This window comes from Sminthopsis crassicaudata, chromosome 4 (genome assembly GCF_048593235.1).
Source record: "Sminthopsis crassicaudata isolate SCR6 chromosome 4, ASM4859323v1, whole genome shotgun sequence".
Taxonomy (NCBI): domain Eukaryota; kingdom Metazoa; phylum Chordata; class Mammalia; order Dasyuromorphia; family Dasyuridae; genus Sminthopsis; species Sminthopsis crassicaudata.
The window spans coordinates 21,528,812-21,545,308 of NC_133620.1; the positions used below are offsets into that span (position 1 = coordinate 21,528,812).

At 42.5% G+C, this 16,497-nt stretch overlaps 1 protein-coding gene across 2 annotated transcripts in view; it reads right to left on the reverse strand.

Annotated features, from left to right (window-relative positions):
* The window catches only part of MROH7 (maestro heat like repeat family member 7), a 69,538-nt gene extending 54,241 nt beyond the window's left edge, over positions 1-15,297 (reverse strand). The window contains exons 1-3 of one of the 2 annotated variants that reach the window (XM_074265851.1): positions 15,277-15,297; positions 3,333-3,366; positions 1,256-2,636 (exon numbers count right to left, since the gene is read on the reverse strand). In XM_074265851.1, coding sequence (XP_074121952.1) covers positions 1,256-2,558 — 1,303 coding nt within the window. In that variant the 5' untranslated portion in view covers positions 2,559-2,636; positions 3,333-3,366; positions 15,277-15,297. Of the gene's footprint in view, positions 1-1,255; positions 2,637-3,332; positions 3,367-4,814; positions 4,926-15,276 lie in introns of those variants that run through there. The other variant, XM_074265852.1, reaches the window with a different exon arrangement.
* Between the last annotated feature and the right edge of the window lie 1,200 nt (positions 15,298-16,497).

The following is a 16,497-nucleotide window of genomic DNA, read 5'->3' on the forward strand; positions in this document are numbered from 1 at the left end:
CGGGGGGGGGGAAAGGAGGGTATGTACAGTGCTGATCTTTTAAAACACTCTCAAAACCACATACGGCTCTGGCTCCCAGTGTCCTTCCATGGATGTGAGCATTTGGGGGACCGACAATCTCTGGATTGGGGACCATAATGACCAGCGGCAGCATCTGTAGATATCTGATTTTATCAGTTATCAGATATAACTATCTGTTATAGCTTTTGAGCCCCCCAGTGGTCTCGGCACGAGATAAAAAGATTAAGGAATAAAGCAGCAGGCCCAGAGTTGGGAGCGAGCGTAATTTGTGGCTGGGGGAGATGTTGAGTGCCAGTGATGGTGGGGAGAGGAGGGTTGATTTGGGTCAATTACTCCTCCTGCAACACAGTTGTTGCCAGGTTCACTATCTTCCCAACTCTATCCCCAAGCAGCCTGTTTCGGTCTATTTGTCCACAAAGACAGCAGGACTGTCCTGTGCTTTGTCCAAGTCCAAGAAAGTCCACTCTGCCAAGGGGCCCCTGCCCTTATCTGCTAGTCCAGGAACTGTCAGGAAAAGAAAGGGAGAAGAGCCTAACTTGTTTTGCCCAACTCCATGCTGGTTCCCCAACAACACGGCTCCTTTTCATGAGCTATCCTGGATTTGTGGCAATGAGGCAATCCAGTATTCTCCGAGTCTGTCTCTGTCTCTCTGTCTTTCTATATTTCTCTGTCTTTGTCTCTTTGTCTCTCTGTTTCTCTCCTTCCCTCCCTTCTTCCCTCTTCTCTCTTCCTTCCCCCCTGTTTCCCTCCCTCTCTTCCTGCTATCCTTTTCTTCCCTCTTTCCTCCCCTCCCACTGTACAGGATTGTTCCTCACTCCCCTATGCTTTGCCAATCAAGGCAAAGATTTCAGATCAGCAGGGTAGTGGGAGTGGGAGGACTTGGGTAGGATAATGTGGAGCCAGTATTTCTGGGGAGGAAATTTCATAGGGGAGGAAACTGAGGCTTTGAGAGGGAGATGTGACTTGTCCATGGCCTCAGAAAGATTTGATGGGAGAGCCAAGACTTGAACCCGGGTTCCCATGGTTCCCCATGGATTCAGGGGAAAGAATGTTGAATTCAGAGTCAGAGGAGCTAACTTTGACACTATGGACACCCATGATGTGGGTTAATTCCCTTCATTTCTCTGGGACTCAGTTTACCCACATGCAAAATCAGAGAGTAGGACCAGGTGACCCCAGAGGTCCTTCCTGTGGAGTTAGAGCCTAGTACCGAGATCCCAGTGCAAAGGCATACCGTCAGGTATGGTCTGATAGATGGAGTTGTCGTCCGAGCTGGCCTTCCGCAGGGTTTGGAACGTCCTGGACGAACTGGTTTCCATCTTCCTCTTGAATTCCGCTGTCCTGCTGTCACACCCCGTGGGCATTCGGAAGTCCTCCAGTTCGTCTTGGCTGCTCGTCAGAGTCACGCAGGAAGCATCCGTCAGGATGCAGCCCGCGTCGGCCCTTTTTTCCTGTCTGGTGTCGACCACCAGGGACATGCAGGTGATGGGCGCGAGGGCCATGAGCGAGTTGGGTCTGTCGACATTGGAGTCTGAAAGGGTTTTGTCGTCTGGGGCAAAACTCAGGGTCCCATTGGAGTTGCCCATTTCCATGTTCCTGGTCTTCCCGGAGCTCGGACTTGAGGCTGGGGACAGGGCGGTGCTGGAGCTGGACCTGGAGGTATTATCTGCCCCCATCCCCAGGGACCTCTGGGAGCCAGGACTGGGGATCGTGTTGGAGAAGGGCCAGAGGACCAAGTTGGAGTTCGGCCTGGAGGAATTTTCCAAGCCCAGATTCCTTGGGACCGTGGGACTCACGATTAAGTCGGGGCTCATTAGATGAGCATCAGGAGAGCCAATCAGGGGGCTAGTGTCAAAATTCATACTCAAGGCTTGTCCAGTGTTCAGGCTCTGGCTTGGGCTCAGCTTGGCTGTCTGGACCCTGGCTGAGCCAGACTTGGAGGTGCTATTGGAATTTAGGTCCAAGGTTCTGTGGGTGCTGGGACTTTTATTCACAAGGTGGGTGGAGGAGAGAGTTGGTGCGAGAGGCAGGGTGGAACTGGGACTGGGTTTTTTGGCCTCTTCGCCTGGGAGAAGGTTGGGGCTGGGGGGTGGGGCAATGGGGATATGGGAAGGCTGATCGGATCCAGGATCACTCAGGTCATTTAAACCTGACACAAGGACCATGCGGGGGGCCAGGGTTGGGGCCGGGATGATACTGGAGCCATAAACGGAGGCTCCACTTGACTCCACGCTGACGGCCTTGCTGGAGGTGGGGATCTGGAACGTGGTGGAGGTCAGAGCAGCATCTGGCTCTGAGCTGAGGCGAGAGCTGTTCTCTGAGGTCGGGGTCTCGGAGTCGCTCCCCACCGGAGCTGGAGCCAGAGCCAGGGCCACGCTCAGGGCCAGCCTGGGCCCCTCGTCCTCATTGGGAGTCAGTCTCTCCATGCCGAGACTCAGGGCTGTTATGCCCAGGGTTGGGGAAAGGCCCATGTTGGGCCCGGGGGTCATGTTAGCACTCTTACTGAGGTCTGAGCTGCTGGCTGGATTCAGGTCCATGCCTGATCCGTGGGGTTCTAAAAGCTCCTGTCCCCTTCTTCCCTTCAAGAGCCGTCTGTCCAGCACTCTGCAGCACCCCTGGAAGAAGAGAAAGGTCAAGACTATGGGCACCCTGCCCCTCTGGGCCAAAGAGGGGCTGGAGGAGGGGCCCTGAGGACAGAAAGCCACAGAACATTTCACCTGCTCTACCCAACGGGTACTCGTGTTCCACAAACTTCTCTGTGCCAAAGGAGGGTTCTTGTGGGGTGACGGGCAGTGGGCGTTGAAGAGTTATTGGGAAGTGACAACAATGGGGGAGGGGAAAGAACATCAATACAACATTCATTTTTTTCCAAAACGATTAGGTGGGTACCTCACAAAGAGGACCATATTTCTAACCAGCTCATGGACAAGGCAGGAAAAGCAGAAGGGGAATGGGGAGCCCTTCTCCATAACCTTAAGGTGAGCACCAAGCCTGGGAGGAGAGGGGGGGGTCTCCCCAAGCCCTTGTGCTTCCTCAGATTGACAGGGTTCTAACCGCCGAGCAATTCGAAGTTCTGGAGGCTATGGGAGCACACAAAGAGAGTCTAAGTAACAAGCCAGAGACACGCTCCAGCAAGCACTTGTGAGTGGCCACACCATTAGTTTCTGCTTCGTTTTTGACAACGTGACCCTCAACTCTATGTCTACATGTGGCGGGGAAATCTGGGGCCGGCCCAAGACTGCTCCAGTCAGATCAGACACCCCTCCTCCTTCCCAGGACCTAGGTGCCTCCTTCCCAGAGGGCCAGCTTACCTGCACACATGGTGTCCTCAAACTGGAGCAGCCCCTGAGGACAAGCGAGAAGAGAGCATCAGGAGGAGAAAGCCCTGGACTCGTCATGGCAAGTGGACAAGGAGCCTTTCATCCCAGGCCATTCTCGGACCTCCTCTTTGTCATTGGCCAAAGGCAAGATCTGATACTGTTAATTTCAATCCTGTTGACCAATCCCAATACACTCTTTCCCCTCTCAGCTTTTACCCATCTATTCCACCAGGCTACCCTGTTATTCATTCCAACTCCATTCTCCCTAATCTCCTAGACTGCCTATAGATAGATTCAAGCATTTCCCAGTCTTAAACAACTTTGCCTATATCTAATCATTTCCTAAAGCCTTCCTTCCTCCCTTCTTCCCTTCCCTTTTTTCCTTTCTTTCTCTTTCTTTTTCTTTTCCATTCTTTACTCTTTATTTTTCTCTCATTCTTCTTTACCCTTTATTTTTTCTTTCCTATTCTTTTCTCTTTACTTTTTCTTTCCAATCCTTCCTTCTTTCTTCCTCTCTCTCTTCCTTCCTTCCTTCCTCTTTCTTTCTTTTCCTTCCTTCCTTCATTTCCTCTCCTATCTTTCTTCCCCTTCTCAACCAAATTCCTAGGCACAAAGCTTTCCAGCCCTGTTGTCTTCCTTCTGGACATCAAGTTTAAAGCGGATTCTTTGTTAACCTCTCCCATTTTTCCTGGTTCCACTCTCTCAGGCTGTAAAGAACAAATTGATTCCCTTCTCCACATTACAGCCAGTACTTAAAAGACGGCTCTCATGTTGCCCTTATTTTCTTCTTTCAATCAAATCTCCTATGACGTGAGCTTAAACTACTTTATCTTAATCCCAACTGCCCTACTCTGGTCAGCGTCCAGCTTGTCTCTGTTCTCCTTAAACCAGAGCACCCAGAATGGGACACAGTCCTCCCAGTGTGCACTACCAGAGCAGAGGACAATAGAGAACAATATGCTAGGAAGCCCTGTCTCTCAAAGCAATCCTAGATCTCCCAAGCTTATCTAGATGCCACATCATTGATCTTGGGATCCACTAAAATCCTCACATCTTTTTCAGAACAATTGCTGCTTCTTTATCTTGAATGCACAAAGCTGAATTTTTTGTTCCCTATTGAATTTCATCTTCAATATAGACTATGCTTTGACTCAAATTTCTTCAAATTTGGACTCTTATTATCCAGTATGTTTGTGACACCTTCTAGCTTTAGATAATTGAGAATTTAATGAGCATATCAACTCTGGCTTTATTCAAGTCATTGAGAGAAATCTTAAACTAGCACAGAGCAAGCATAGACCCCTGCGGTTCTCCCCCAAAGACTTTGTGTCCTAGTGATGTGAAACCATGAATAACAACTTTTTGAGTTCAACCATCCAGACAACCATCAATCTCATACTGTTCTTGTCTCTCCATATTTTCCCAAAGCTTTAAAAAATTTAGATAAATTCAAGATAAACAGCATTTTCTCACCTACAATTTTCATAATTCTGCCAAAAGACTTGCTTTCTTGATGAAAACAGGCTGGCCCTTAGGACTTAGCCCTTCACTGGCTAGATTTTCACCAACCATCTCTTGAATGTGTTCATCAATTTCCTCAGAAACTGAAGTCTTAAATCACTTCCCTTTTTTGAGAATTTGGACATTTGTCCTTCTGCAGTCTTGGGGCCCCATTGATGTCTTCCAGGATCTTTCAGATACTGTGGACATCCCAGCACTCAGGTCTTCTCAAAGCATTCAGAAGATGTGGTTCACCTGGCCTGGTGATGAGCGTTCATCAAGGGCAATTAGAGAGTGCTGCCTCAGACATTCACTGACTCGGACAAGTCACAAGTTTTGCTCAGCCTCAGTTTCTTGGAAAATGGAGGTAAGACTAGCCCCTACCTCACTCATCTTTTGTGAGGATCAAATGAGATGATCAAAATAAAAAGCTCTGAAAACTTTAAAGGGCTATAGTAATGAAAGCAATTATTATTGAGCATCTCTCACCCATCCTGGGCTAGCTTTCCCTAAAGTGTTTTTAGTCCATGAGATCCTTATCTTTCCTCTTCAAGCTTTGAAATCCACTTTGGAATACCTGTCGCTACATCCAGGTTTCCTTTTTTCTTTCTCCGACTCTAGGATGGGACCCTCACTTACTCCACCCCACATAGGGCCCCTCCAGCACACGCCCAGCTGCTAGTTCCCCCCTGCTGGGAAGAATCAAAACCAGAATAGAATTCACCTTTGAGTGAATAGAATTTTTTCCAAGACAGTTCAGGAATCCCAGAATCACAGCTGCTTAGTTGGGGGCAAATTGCCCCAGGAGTCACCTGTGTAAGACGGCATTTCCCATCTCTGTGCCTGAGATCCAAGCACTTCCCTCCACCTCTTCATCCCTTGAGCTCTCTAGTTTCCTTGAAGCTTTTCTCATGTCATATTTTTACTATAATCACTCAATCAGCCCATTTGCGAGTTATTCCTTCTCTACTCTTTATGAGTATCTGTTATTAATCTAGTTTGTACCCATTTTTATGTACCTTTGCTGTCGTCATTGATGAATGGAAGTACCTTGAGGCCAGAAATATTTCACTTTTAGTTTCTGAATCTCCAACACCTAGCACAGTGCTTGACACACAGTAGGCACTTTATAAATGCTTGGTGATGGGTTGATAGGTGCTTAAAATGCCTTTTATTGGTTCATTGACTCATTGACTAACACAGGGTTGAAAGGGAGAAGAGGGAGAATCAATGAGAAGAAGAGGAGGAAAATAAGAGGAGCAGAAATAGAGTGATTGGTCAGGCTCCACTTTTCTTCCAGACGTCATGAGGCTTGGGTTAAATTACTTCCTTTTGCTCATCTATAAAATGGGGCTAATAAAACTTACTTTTCCAGCATGACTTCATGAATCAAATTAGAGAAGGGGTAGGAAAGTGCTCCTCCTTCCTGGATCAATGTCTTATTATGGCAGAGAAGCTTCCATATGAAACTATGAGCCATATGGTGCAGGGTAACCCAACATGGACAGGTCATAGTGTCACTCTGACAAAGGTGATCCACTGGACCGGGAAATGGCAAGCCATGCCAGGATCTTTGCCAAGAAAACCCCATGGATAGTAGTAAAATGATGAAAGATGACAGATGAGCCCCTGATGTCGGAAGGGATACAGTACAATGCAGGGGAAGAGCAAAAGACGATGGCAAGTAGCTTCAGTACTAATGAGGCAGCTGGGCCAAGGCCAAAAGGAAGCTCAGCTGAAGATGCTTATGGTAACCAAAGCAATGTCCAGTTCTCAATGTGAACCTGGAATACAGTAAGATGGATAAGCCAAAGCAAGCTGGATGCAGTCAAACAGGAGATGGAAAGATGCAACATCAACATCTGGGTATCAGTGAAGCAAAATGGATGGGAATAGGTGAGTTTCATAAAGATGATCACTATATAGACCACAGGTTCTCAAACTACGTCCTGCGCCACATGCAGCCCGCTGAGGACGTTTATGGGCCTGCCGGATTATGGCAAATGGGTTGAGGGGTGGAGACAGAGTGTGAGCTTTCGTTTTTACTATAGTCCGGCCCTCCCACAGTCTGAGGGACAGTGAACTGGCCCCCTATTTAAAAAGTTTGAGGTGATACCTAAACCAGGCAGATCGAAAACTGAGAAAGAAAACTATAGACCAATTTCCTTAATGAATATTGATGCTAAAATCTTAAATAAGATATTAGCAAAAAGACTTCAGAAAATCATCCCCAGGATTGACCAAGTGAGATTTATACCAGGAATGCAGGGCTGGTTTAATATTAGGAAAACTATTAGTATAATGACCATATTAATAATCAAATTATTAAAAACCATATGAGCATCTCAATAGATGCAGAAAAAGCATTTGATAAAATCCAACATCCATTCTTACTAAAAACGCTTGAGAGTATAGGAATAAATGGACTATTCCTTAAAATAATAACGAGCACATATTTAAAACCTTCAGTAAACATCATATGTAATGGCGATAAACTAGAACCTTTCCCCGTAAGATCAGGAGTGAAACAAGGATGCCCACTGTCACCATTACTATTCAATATAGTACTAGAAACTCTAGCCTCAGCAATAAGAGCCGAGAAAGAGATTCAAGGAATTAGTGTAGGAAATGAGGAAATCAAATTATCACTCTTTGCAGATGACATGATGGTATACTTAGAGAACCCCAAAGACTCTGCTAAAAAGCTACTAGAAATAATTCAGAATTTTAGCAAAGTTGCAGGATACAAAATAAACCCACATAAATCTTCAGCATTTTTATACATTACCAACACAATCCAACAGCAAGAGATACAAAGAGAAATTCCATTCAAAATAACAGTCGATAGTATAAAATATTTGGGAATATATCTACCAAAGGAGAGTCAGGAATTATGTGAGCAAAATTACAAAACACTTGCCACAAAAATAAAGTCAGATTTAAATAATTGGAAAGACATTCAGTGCTCTTGGATAGGCCGAGCAAATATAATCAAGATGACAATACTCCCTAAACTAATCTATTTATTTAGTGCTATACCAATCAGACTCCCAAGAAACTATTTTAATAACCTAAAAAAATAACACCAGAATTCATATGGAACAACAAAAAGTCGAGAATTTCAAGGGAAGTAATGAAAAAAAAAAATTAAATGAAGGTGATCTAGCTGTACCTGATCTAGAACTATATTATAAAGCAACAGTCACCTTTAAAACCATTTGGTATTGGCTAAGAAATAGAATAATTGATCAGTGGCATAGGTTAGGTTCACAGGACAAGATAGTGAATAAAAATACCAATCTAGTGTTTGACAAACCCAAAGATCCCAAATTTTGGGATAAGAATTCATTATTTGACAAAAACTGCTGGGAAAACTGGAAATTAGTATGGCAGAAACTAGGCATGGACCCACATTTAACACCACATACTAAGATAAGATCAAAATGGGTCCAAGATTTAGGCATAAAGAATGAAATCATAAATAAATTGGAGAAACATGGGGTGGTTTACCTCTCGGACTTGTGGAGGAGGAAGGAGTTTGTGTCCAAGGGAGAACTAGAGACCATTATTGATCACAAAATAGAACATTTTGATTACACCAAATTAAAAAGTTTCTGCATAAACAAAACTAATGCAAACAAGATTAGAAAGGAAGTAACAAATTGGGAAAACATTTTTACAGTTAAAGGTTCTGATAAAGGCCTCATCTCCAAAATATACAGAGAATTGACTTTAATTTATAAGAAATCAAGCCATTCTCCAATTGATAAATGGTCAAAGGATATGAATAGACAATTTTCAGATGATGAAATTAAAACTATTTCCATTCATTTGAAAGAGTGTTCCAAATTACTATAGATCAGAGAAATGCAAATTAAGACAACTCTGAGATATCATTACCCACCTGTCAGATTGGCTAAAATGACAGGAACAAATAACGATGAATGTTGGAGGGGCTGTGGGAAAACTGGGACACTAATACATTGTTGGTGGAGTTGTGAAGGAATCCAACCATTCTGGAGAGCAATCTGGAATTATGCCCAAAAAGTTATCAAAATGTGCATACCCTTTGACCCAGCAGTGCTACTACTGGACTTATATCCCAAGGAAATACTAAAGAAGAGAAAGGGACCTGTATGTGCCAAAATGTTTGTGGTAGCCCTCTTTGTAGTGGCTAGAAACTGGAAAATGAATGGATGTCCATCAATTGGAGAATGGTTGGGTAAATTATGGTATATGAATGTTATGGAATATTATTGTTCTGTAAGAAATGACCAACAGGAGGAATACAGAGAGGCTTGGAGAGACTTACATCAACTGATGCTGAGTGAAACGAGCAGAACTAGGGGATCATTATACACTTCAACAATGATACTGTACGAGGATGTATGCTGATGGAAGTGGATTTCTTCAACATAGAGAAGAGCTAATCCAATTTCAATTGATCAAGGATGGACAGAACCAGCTACATCCAGAAAAGGAACACTGGGAAATGAGTGTAAACTATGAGCATTGTTGTTGTTTTTTTTTTTTTTTTGTTTAGTTTTGTTTTGTTTCTCTTCCCAGATTATTTTTACCTTGCAAATACAATCCTTCCTTTGCAACAACAACAACAAAAAAATTCAGTTCTGCACATATATATTGTACCTAGGATATACTATAAGATATTTAATATGTATGGGAATGCCTGCCATCTAGGGGAGGGGGTGGAGGGAAGGAGGGAAAAACTCAGAACAGAAGGGAGTACAAGGGATAATGTTGTAAAAAATAATAATAATAATAATTACCTATGCATATGTACTGTCAAAGAAAATGTTATAATTATAAAAATTAATAAAAAAACAAAAAAAAACAAAATTTAAAAAAAATTCACAAATTTCAAATAAATAAATAAAAAGTTTGAAGACCACTGATATAGACTTGTGCACAGGAATGGAACAACACTCAATAAAAGGGTGAGAAAAGCAGTACTAGAATATAATCCCCAAAATGACAGAATGATATCCATTCAAAATCAAAGTAAACCATTCAATACCACAGTAATATTAGTCTATGCTCCAACCATTAAAGCTGAAGAGACCAAAATTGATCAGTTTCATAATCATTTAGAAATCACACCAAAAGAGAAGTCACATTCATCAGTAGACAATTGGAATACTAAAGTAGGAAATAATTGGAATAAAAGGCAAGTTTAGCTTTGGAGCACAAAATGAAGCAGGGCAGAGATTCTTAGTCTTAGTTTTGTCACCATAACCCGGTGACCATAAAAAACACGCTTTTTCAATAGCCCAAAGAGAGACTCTACATGTGAACACCATCAGATGGTCAATATCAGAATGATTATATGCTTTGCAGTCAAAGGTGGAGAAGTTCTATATAGTTAAAATAAGATCTGGAGCTGCCTATGCTCAGATCCTAAGTTTCTTATTGCAAAAGTTGGGCTTAAATTGAAGAAAATAGGGAAAACCATCAAACTAACATAAAAAAAAAAAGATTTTGGCAACTGATCCCATCATTTCTTGGCAAATAGAAGGAGAAGAAATGGAAGCAATGTCATATTTTATATTCTTGGGCCCAAAGATCGCTGCATATGGCGACTGCAGTCATGAAATTAAAGACACTTACTTAGTTTTTGGAAGGAAAGCTCTGGCAAATTTGGATGGTGTACTAAAAAACAGAGACATCACCTTGCTGATAAAGGTCCAAATAGTCAAAGCTATCTAGTTTTTCTAGTAGTAATACATGGCTGGGGGGGAGGGGAAAGTAACATATGGCTGTGAGAGTTGGATTATAGGGAAAGCCAAGCACTGCAGAATCAACATTCTTGAATTGTGCTAGAGAAGACTTTTGAGAGTCCCTTGGATAACAAGGAGATCAGATCAGTTGTTCATCAATGAAATTAATTCACACCGTTTGTTGAAGTCAGATACTGAAGCTTAAATACTTTGGTCACATAATGAAAAAGCAGGATTCTTTGGAAAAGACCCTGATGGCATGAAAGATTGAATGAAAAAGGAGAAAGGAATGGCAGAGGATGAGATAGATAAATCAATGAATATGCCCTTAGATGGACTTTGAGAACCAGTGGAGGATAGAAGGGCCTGGTGCTATGGTCCATAGGGTCAATGTAGAGCTGGATGTGACTGAATGACAGCAAAAATAACAGGAAGGCATTTAGCAAAATCTGTAGGGACTTTGTCACGTGGGTGAACAGGGCAACAAACTTAAAGTCAGAGGGTCTGGCTTGGAACTCATGCTCCAAACACTTTGTGCTCCACAGAAATTCCACCTGTCTGAGCTTCCATTTTCTTCCCTGTAAAATGGAAATCTTAATCCTTTTACTATTCATCTCATCATGTTGTTTTCCTCAAGATACCATCAAAGATACCCCCCAGCCATATATTATTCTTAACTTTTAAGCTCTGCTTTTGGGGGTGGGGGGTTTGAGAGGTGATCATCAGACTTCTGATCCAGGAGCAGGGGCCCCACTGCTGGTTTAGCATCAAGGGGCAGTGCTGGTCTTTAGGGAACTGGTATGGTATAATGGAAAGTATACTGGACCTGAGTTCAAATACTAGCTGGGTTCCTTTAGTATCTGAATAAGAATAATAATAGCAACTAACAATTATAAAACACTTTACAAATATTATCTCATTTGATCCTTTACAACATCCCTGGGAAGAGGTGCTATGAACACTCCCATTTTACAGACATGGGCATAGAGGCAAGCAGAGGTTAAATGACACAGCTGGTTAAGTGTCTGAGGATGATTTTGAAGTCAGATCTTCCTAGTTCCAGCTGGAATCAGGGTTCTAGACCTTGCATCACCTACTACTTCCCTTCTAGGTGTCAGTTTTTTCTTCATAAAATGAAGACGTAAGACTAGCTCTCTGTAGGACCCAAGGGGCAAGGCCCTTTTCCTGTCTGGACTCCATTAAAGGAGGGACTTGAACTTCTCTTGGCTAGGATTCACATGCCATGATTTGTTCACACCCTCAGAGAGCTAACTCCACCTGCTTTGGCCTAGGACAGATGCTATCCAAGAAACTCAAAGATTGGGCAATCAAGCAAATTATGCAGTCCCAGACTATGGGAGAATCATTGACAAGAGCCTGGATCTTGTCTCAGCAAAGCTGCCTGGCATTAATATTTTAAGATCAGGACATGAGCCTGGGGTGGTGGGCAGTTCATGGGGCATTAAGATGATTGTGCAAAACCAACACAACTAAAATTGTAAGGAAAGCAGAAAACAGGGCAAAATGTGAAATTGCAACAAGTGTCTCTGATAAATGCCTCATTTCTCAAATATATAGAGAACAGAGTCAAATTTATAAAAATACAAATCATTCCCCAATTGATAAATGGTTAAAGGATATGAGTAAGGAGTTTTCAGACAAAGAAATCAAAACTATCTGTTGTCATATGAAAAAACTCTTTAAATCACTATTGATTAGAGAAATGCAAATTGAAAAGACTCTGAGGTACTACCTCACACTTAGCAGATTGGGTAATATGACAAAGAAGGAAAATGTTGGCTATTGGTGGGGATGTGGAAAACTGGGACACTGATGCATTATTGGTGGAGTTGAGAACTCATCCAACCATTCTGGAGAGCAACATGGAACTATGTCCAAAGGCCATATAAAACTAAACATGTCATTTGAACCAACAATATCACTACTAGGTCTATACCACAATGGCAAAGGACCTATTTATTTAAAAAAATATATATTTATAAGCAACTTTTTCATGGTGGCTAAGAATTAGAAATCAAGGGAATGCCCATCAATTAGAGAATGGCTAAACAAGTTGTGGTATATGAATGCAATGGAATATTACAAGAAATGATAAGCAGGATGACTTCAGAAATACCTGGAAAATTCAGTTATAATCGATCAATGAGGAACAGAAGCAGCTACACCCAGAGAAGGAACATTAGGAAATGAATGTTTTTCTTCCCAGGTTATTTTTACCTTCAGAATCTGATTTTTCTGATGCAACAAGAGAACTGTACGGATCTGCACACATTGTATCTAAGAAGTACTTTAACATGTTTAACATGTATGAGACTGCCTGCCATCTAGGGGAGGGGGTGGAGGAAAGGGAAAAGTTGGAACAGAAGTGAGTGCAAGGGACAATATTGAAAAAATTACCCATGTATATGTTTTGTCAATAAAAAGCTATAATAAAATAAGAAATACCTGGAAAGACGAACTTATTTTATGAACTGATGCATAGTGAAGTGAGCAGAACCAGGAGAAGATTGTACACAGTAACAGCAAGATTGCTCCATGAATAATTGTGAATGACTTAGCTATTCTCAGCAATACAAGACAGCCCTAAAGGACTAATGGTGAAGTATATTAACTGTCCCCAGAGAAAGAACTGATATTTTTCATTTTCATTCATTTTTTCTTTTATTCAGATCTTCTTGAGCAAAAGGACTAATGGAAATGTTTTACATAATTGCATATATATAACCTATATCTGCTTTCAATCTCAAAGAGGAGGAAGGGAAGGAAGAAAAAGGAGGGAGAGACAACATTTGGAACTCACACCTTTAAATAAATGTTGAAAATTTGAAAAGCATTTTAAAGATAATTGTGGCTCACCTAGGCTTACAGAAGGCAATTCCAAGGCTACCAGAGGTCTTACAGTGCATATATTCTCTGTCGTGACCCCGGTTCTAGAGTCCTTTCAACAACTTCCCTGCCAGGGGATCATCCACCTTCTGCTTGCACACTTCTATGGATGGGAAGCTCACAACTGTTTGGACCATGACTTTAAAGCTGGAAGGTGCCTTTGAGGTCTTAAGACCTAGCCTTCCTCATTTTACAGAGCATGAAAGGAAGAAAGGCAAATGAACACTACCCAGGTAGTGACAGGCAGAGGCAGGATTTATTACTGCATTATCCTGACATTTCATGGTGGCCAAGCTTTGTCAGCAAACTCTTCCTCCCACCCAATTAAAATAGGTCTCCCTGGAACTTCTAGTTCCTCCCTTCCAGTCCTCCCTTCCGAAGTTGGCCAATTTTGTTGGTTTCTCTAAAATGGGGAAATGATTCTGGCCTTTCCTATTTCCCAGGAGTGGCAAGAGGAATAAACTCTAAAATGCTACAAGAGAGGGAAGCTAGGTAATCACCTACCCCTAGAGGCGGGAGGGCCTCGGACATTTACTAGCTGTGTGATCCTGGGCAAGTCAACTTAACCCTGATTGCCTCAAAAATAAAAACAGGATAACATGCTGCAAGAGGTATTTTGCAGTAGGGATGAGAGAAGTTGGGAAGACCTCAGCCTAGGTTCACCTGTCTTGCCTATAACTCTCCCATCCTCATCCCCATCCTCATGCTCATTATCCCTACCTCCCAGGGTTGCTGAGAGCAAAAGAGTAGAGAAAGGTCGGTTACCATTACCCATATGTGGGGAAACCTGAGCATAAACCACATCCAAGCTTTATTCAGGAGACTTCCTTGGAATAAGACTCTAGGGTCAGAGTAAAAGCCAAAAAGATCTGAGTCCAAGATTTGCACCCAAGTTAACAAGCCTGGAGTCTACAATGGGGGAGGGGGGTGACCGTTATAATTTTTACTCTCTCTCCCATTGCTCCCATCATGGAGACTGGATGAGATGGCAGAGCGACAAATACCCCTTGATGCCTTCCTTGGGCAGATATTGATTGGAAGATTTTTGAGGGCAACGATAAAGAAGGGGAGGGAAAGTATGAGACTAAGAATATGTTCAGCCCTCTCTTTTTCCATGGCCTTTCTTCTCGCCATAATATTAGCCTCTTTAAAACTATTAGTAACCACAAGTAGGTGGCACTATAGGAGATAGCCCACCAGTTCTGGAGTCAGGAGGACCTGAGTTCAAATCTAGTCTGGAACATTTATTGTGTGACTCTGGGCAAAGCGCTTAATCCAGATTGTTTCCCACTTCCTATTACTACTCTTATCTCATACAGCACACACTCTCCTCCCTTTCCTTCCTTCCCCCCATCTCTGCTTGGTAGAAATTCTCCAATAAATCCATTACCACTGAGAGCCAATGACCAAGAGCTTAATCTTTGGAACAGAAAGGCTTGTGTTCAAATCTGGACTCTGCTATTTCCTATCCATGTGATTTTGACAAGTCACTTCCTCTTCTGGTTTAGATGGATTTGGACCACATGACATCTGATCTTAAAATTATAAGCCAAAGATATGAATCTTTAGTGGGAGAAATTTGGGAAATTGGAGGAAATTTTTTTCCCTTTGCGGGTGACAGTAGGAAGGTATTATGGGTCTGGACATCACCCCTCTTTGGGACCGGATCTGAGATGGTCTAGGGGTACCAGCAGAGTGTGGGGAGATCTTCAGGGGACCATGAAGGCTCATCTAGGGTGGCAACCCTCAACCTCCAGATCATCCCCAAGCCCATCCCCTCCAAAGAGACTCACCTAAGACTCCCTCCAGCCAGAGACTGGATCAGTTGAAGGTCTTTGTGATGTCACCAGGAGCTGGCATCCATGGGGGCAGCCAGCCAATGGGATCCCATTCCTCTCTGGCCATGGTGCCTGTCGGGGGTGGGGAGGACAGGACAGGGTATACTGTAAAAATCTGGGGCCTCTCTAGTCCTCCATGCTTTCTCCTTAGAAATTCCCTCCTCTGTAAAGAAGGAGGGCTGATCTCTAAGGTTCCTCCCAGGTCTGATTCCATATTCTCCTTGCGTGATGTACTTATCACTTTAGACATTCTCTCCAATAGATTTATTATTTTTGGTCAGTGATTTCACTGGTCTAAGAAATTCCCAGAAAGAAAAATCCTTCTATCAAGTGATACCACAATTGACATTCCTGGCTTCATGGAGCACAGAGGCCAAAAGGATAAAAGAGTCGCTTTTTGTAATTGAATGAAAGGATTTGGAAGTCTGTCGGCTCACAGAATGCTTCCTCAGGACAGATCCTATAGCAGACAAGAAAATGGGGGTGATGGGTACTTTCAGATAGCACTTGGATTTCCTCAGCCACGTGATAGATTTTGAGAGGGTTTTGTTTCAAGTATTTGGGACATGGTAACCCAATGGTGACATGGTATCCAGTGGGTGAAGAATCAGCTTTTTCCTCAAAGTTCCTTACTACCCTTTCCAAGGTAGACTGCTAGATGGTACAGTGGACAGTTTTGGACCTGGAGTTGGAAAGAACTGATTCCAAATCCTACCTCAGATGCTTACTAGCTGTGTTACCCTAGGCCAGTCTTTTATCTCCTCATAGTCTCCGTTCCTCATCTGTGAAATGGGAAGACTAAAATCCCTACCTCACAGGACTGTTGTGAAGCTTAAGTGACATATGTATAAATCACTTTGGAAAACTTAAAGAAGTATGTAAATATTATTACTATAACTGTTCTTAAAATTTTTAAGAATTGCAGAACATAGTTTGTTCTACAATAATGGTATGCTTTTTTATTTTTATTTTTTATTTTTTGCTTTTTTAAAAATTATTATTAATAATGGTATGCTTTTAGCAGCTTTCTGGTTAAGTTCCTCAAGATATGTGGAGATTCATATTTGTGTTTCTCTCAGTCCTTAATGAGTAAATAGAGTCTCAGGGTCAGGTCAGGTTTTGGGAAGTATTCAGTAGTGCTACATTCTCGCTACTGGCAGCATCATTGTTACCATA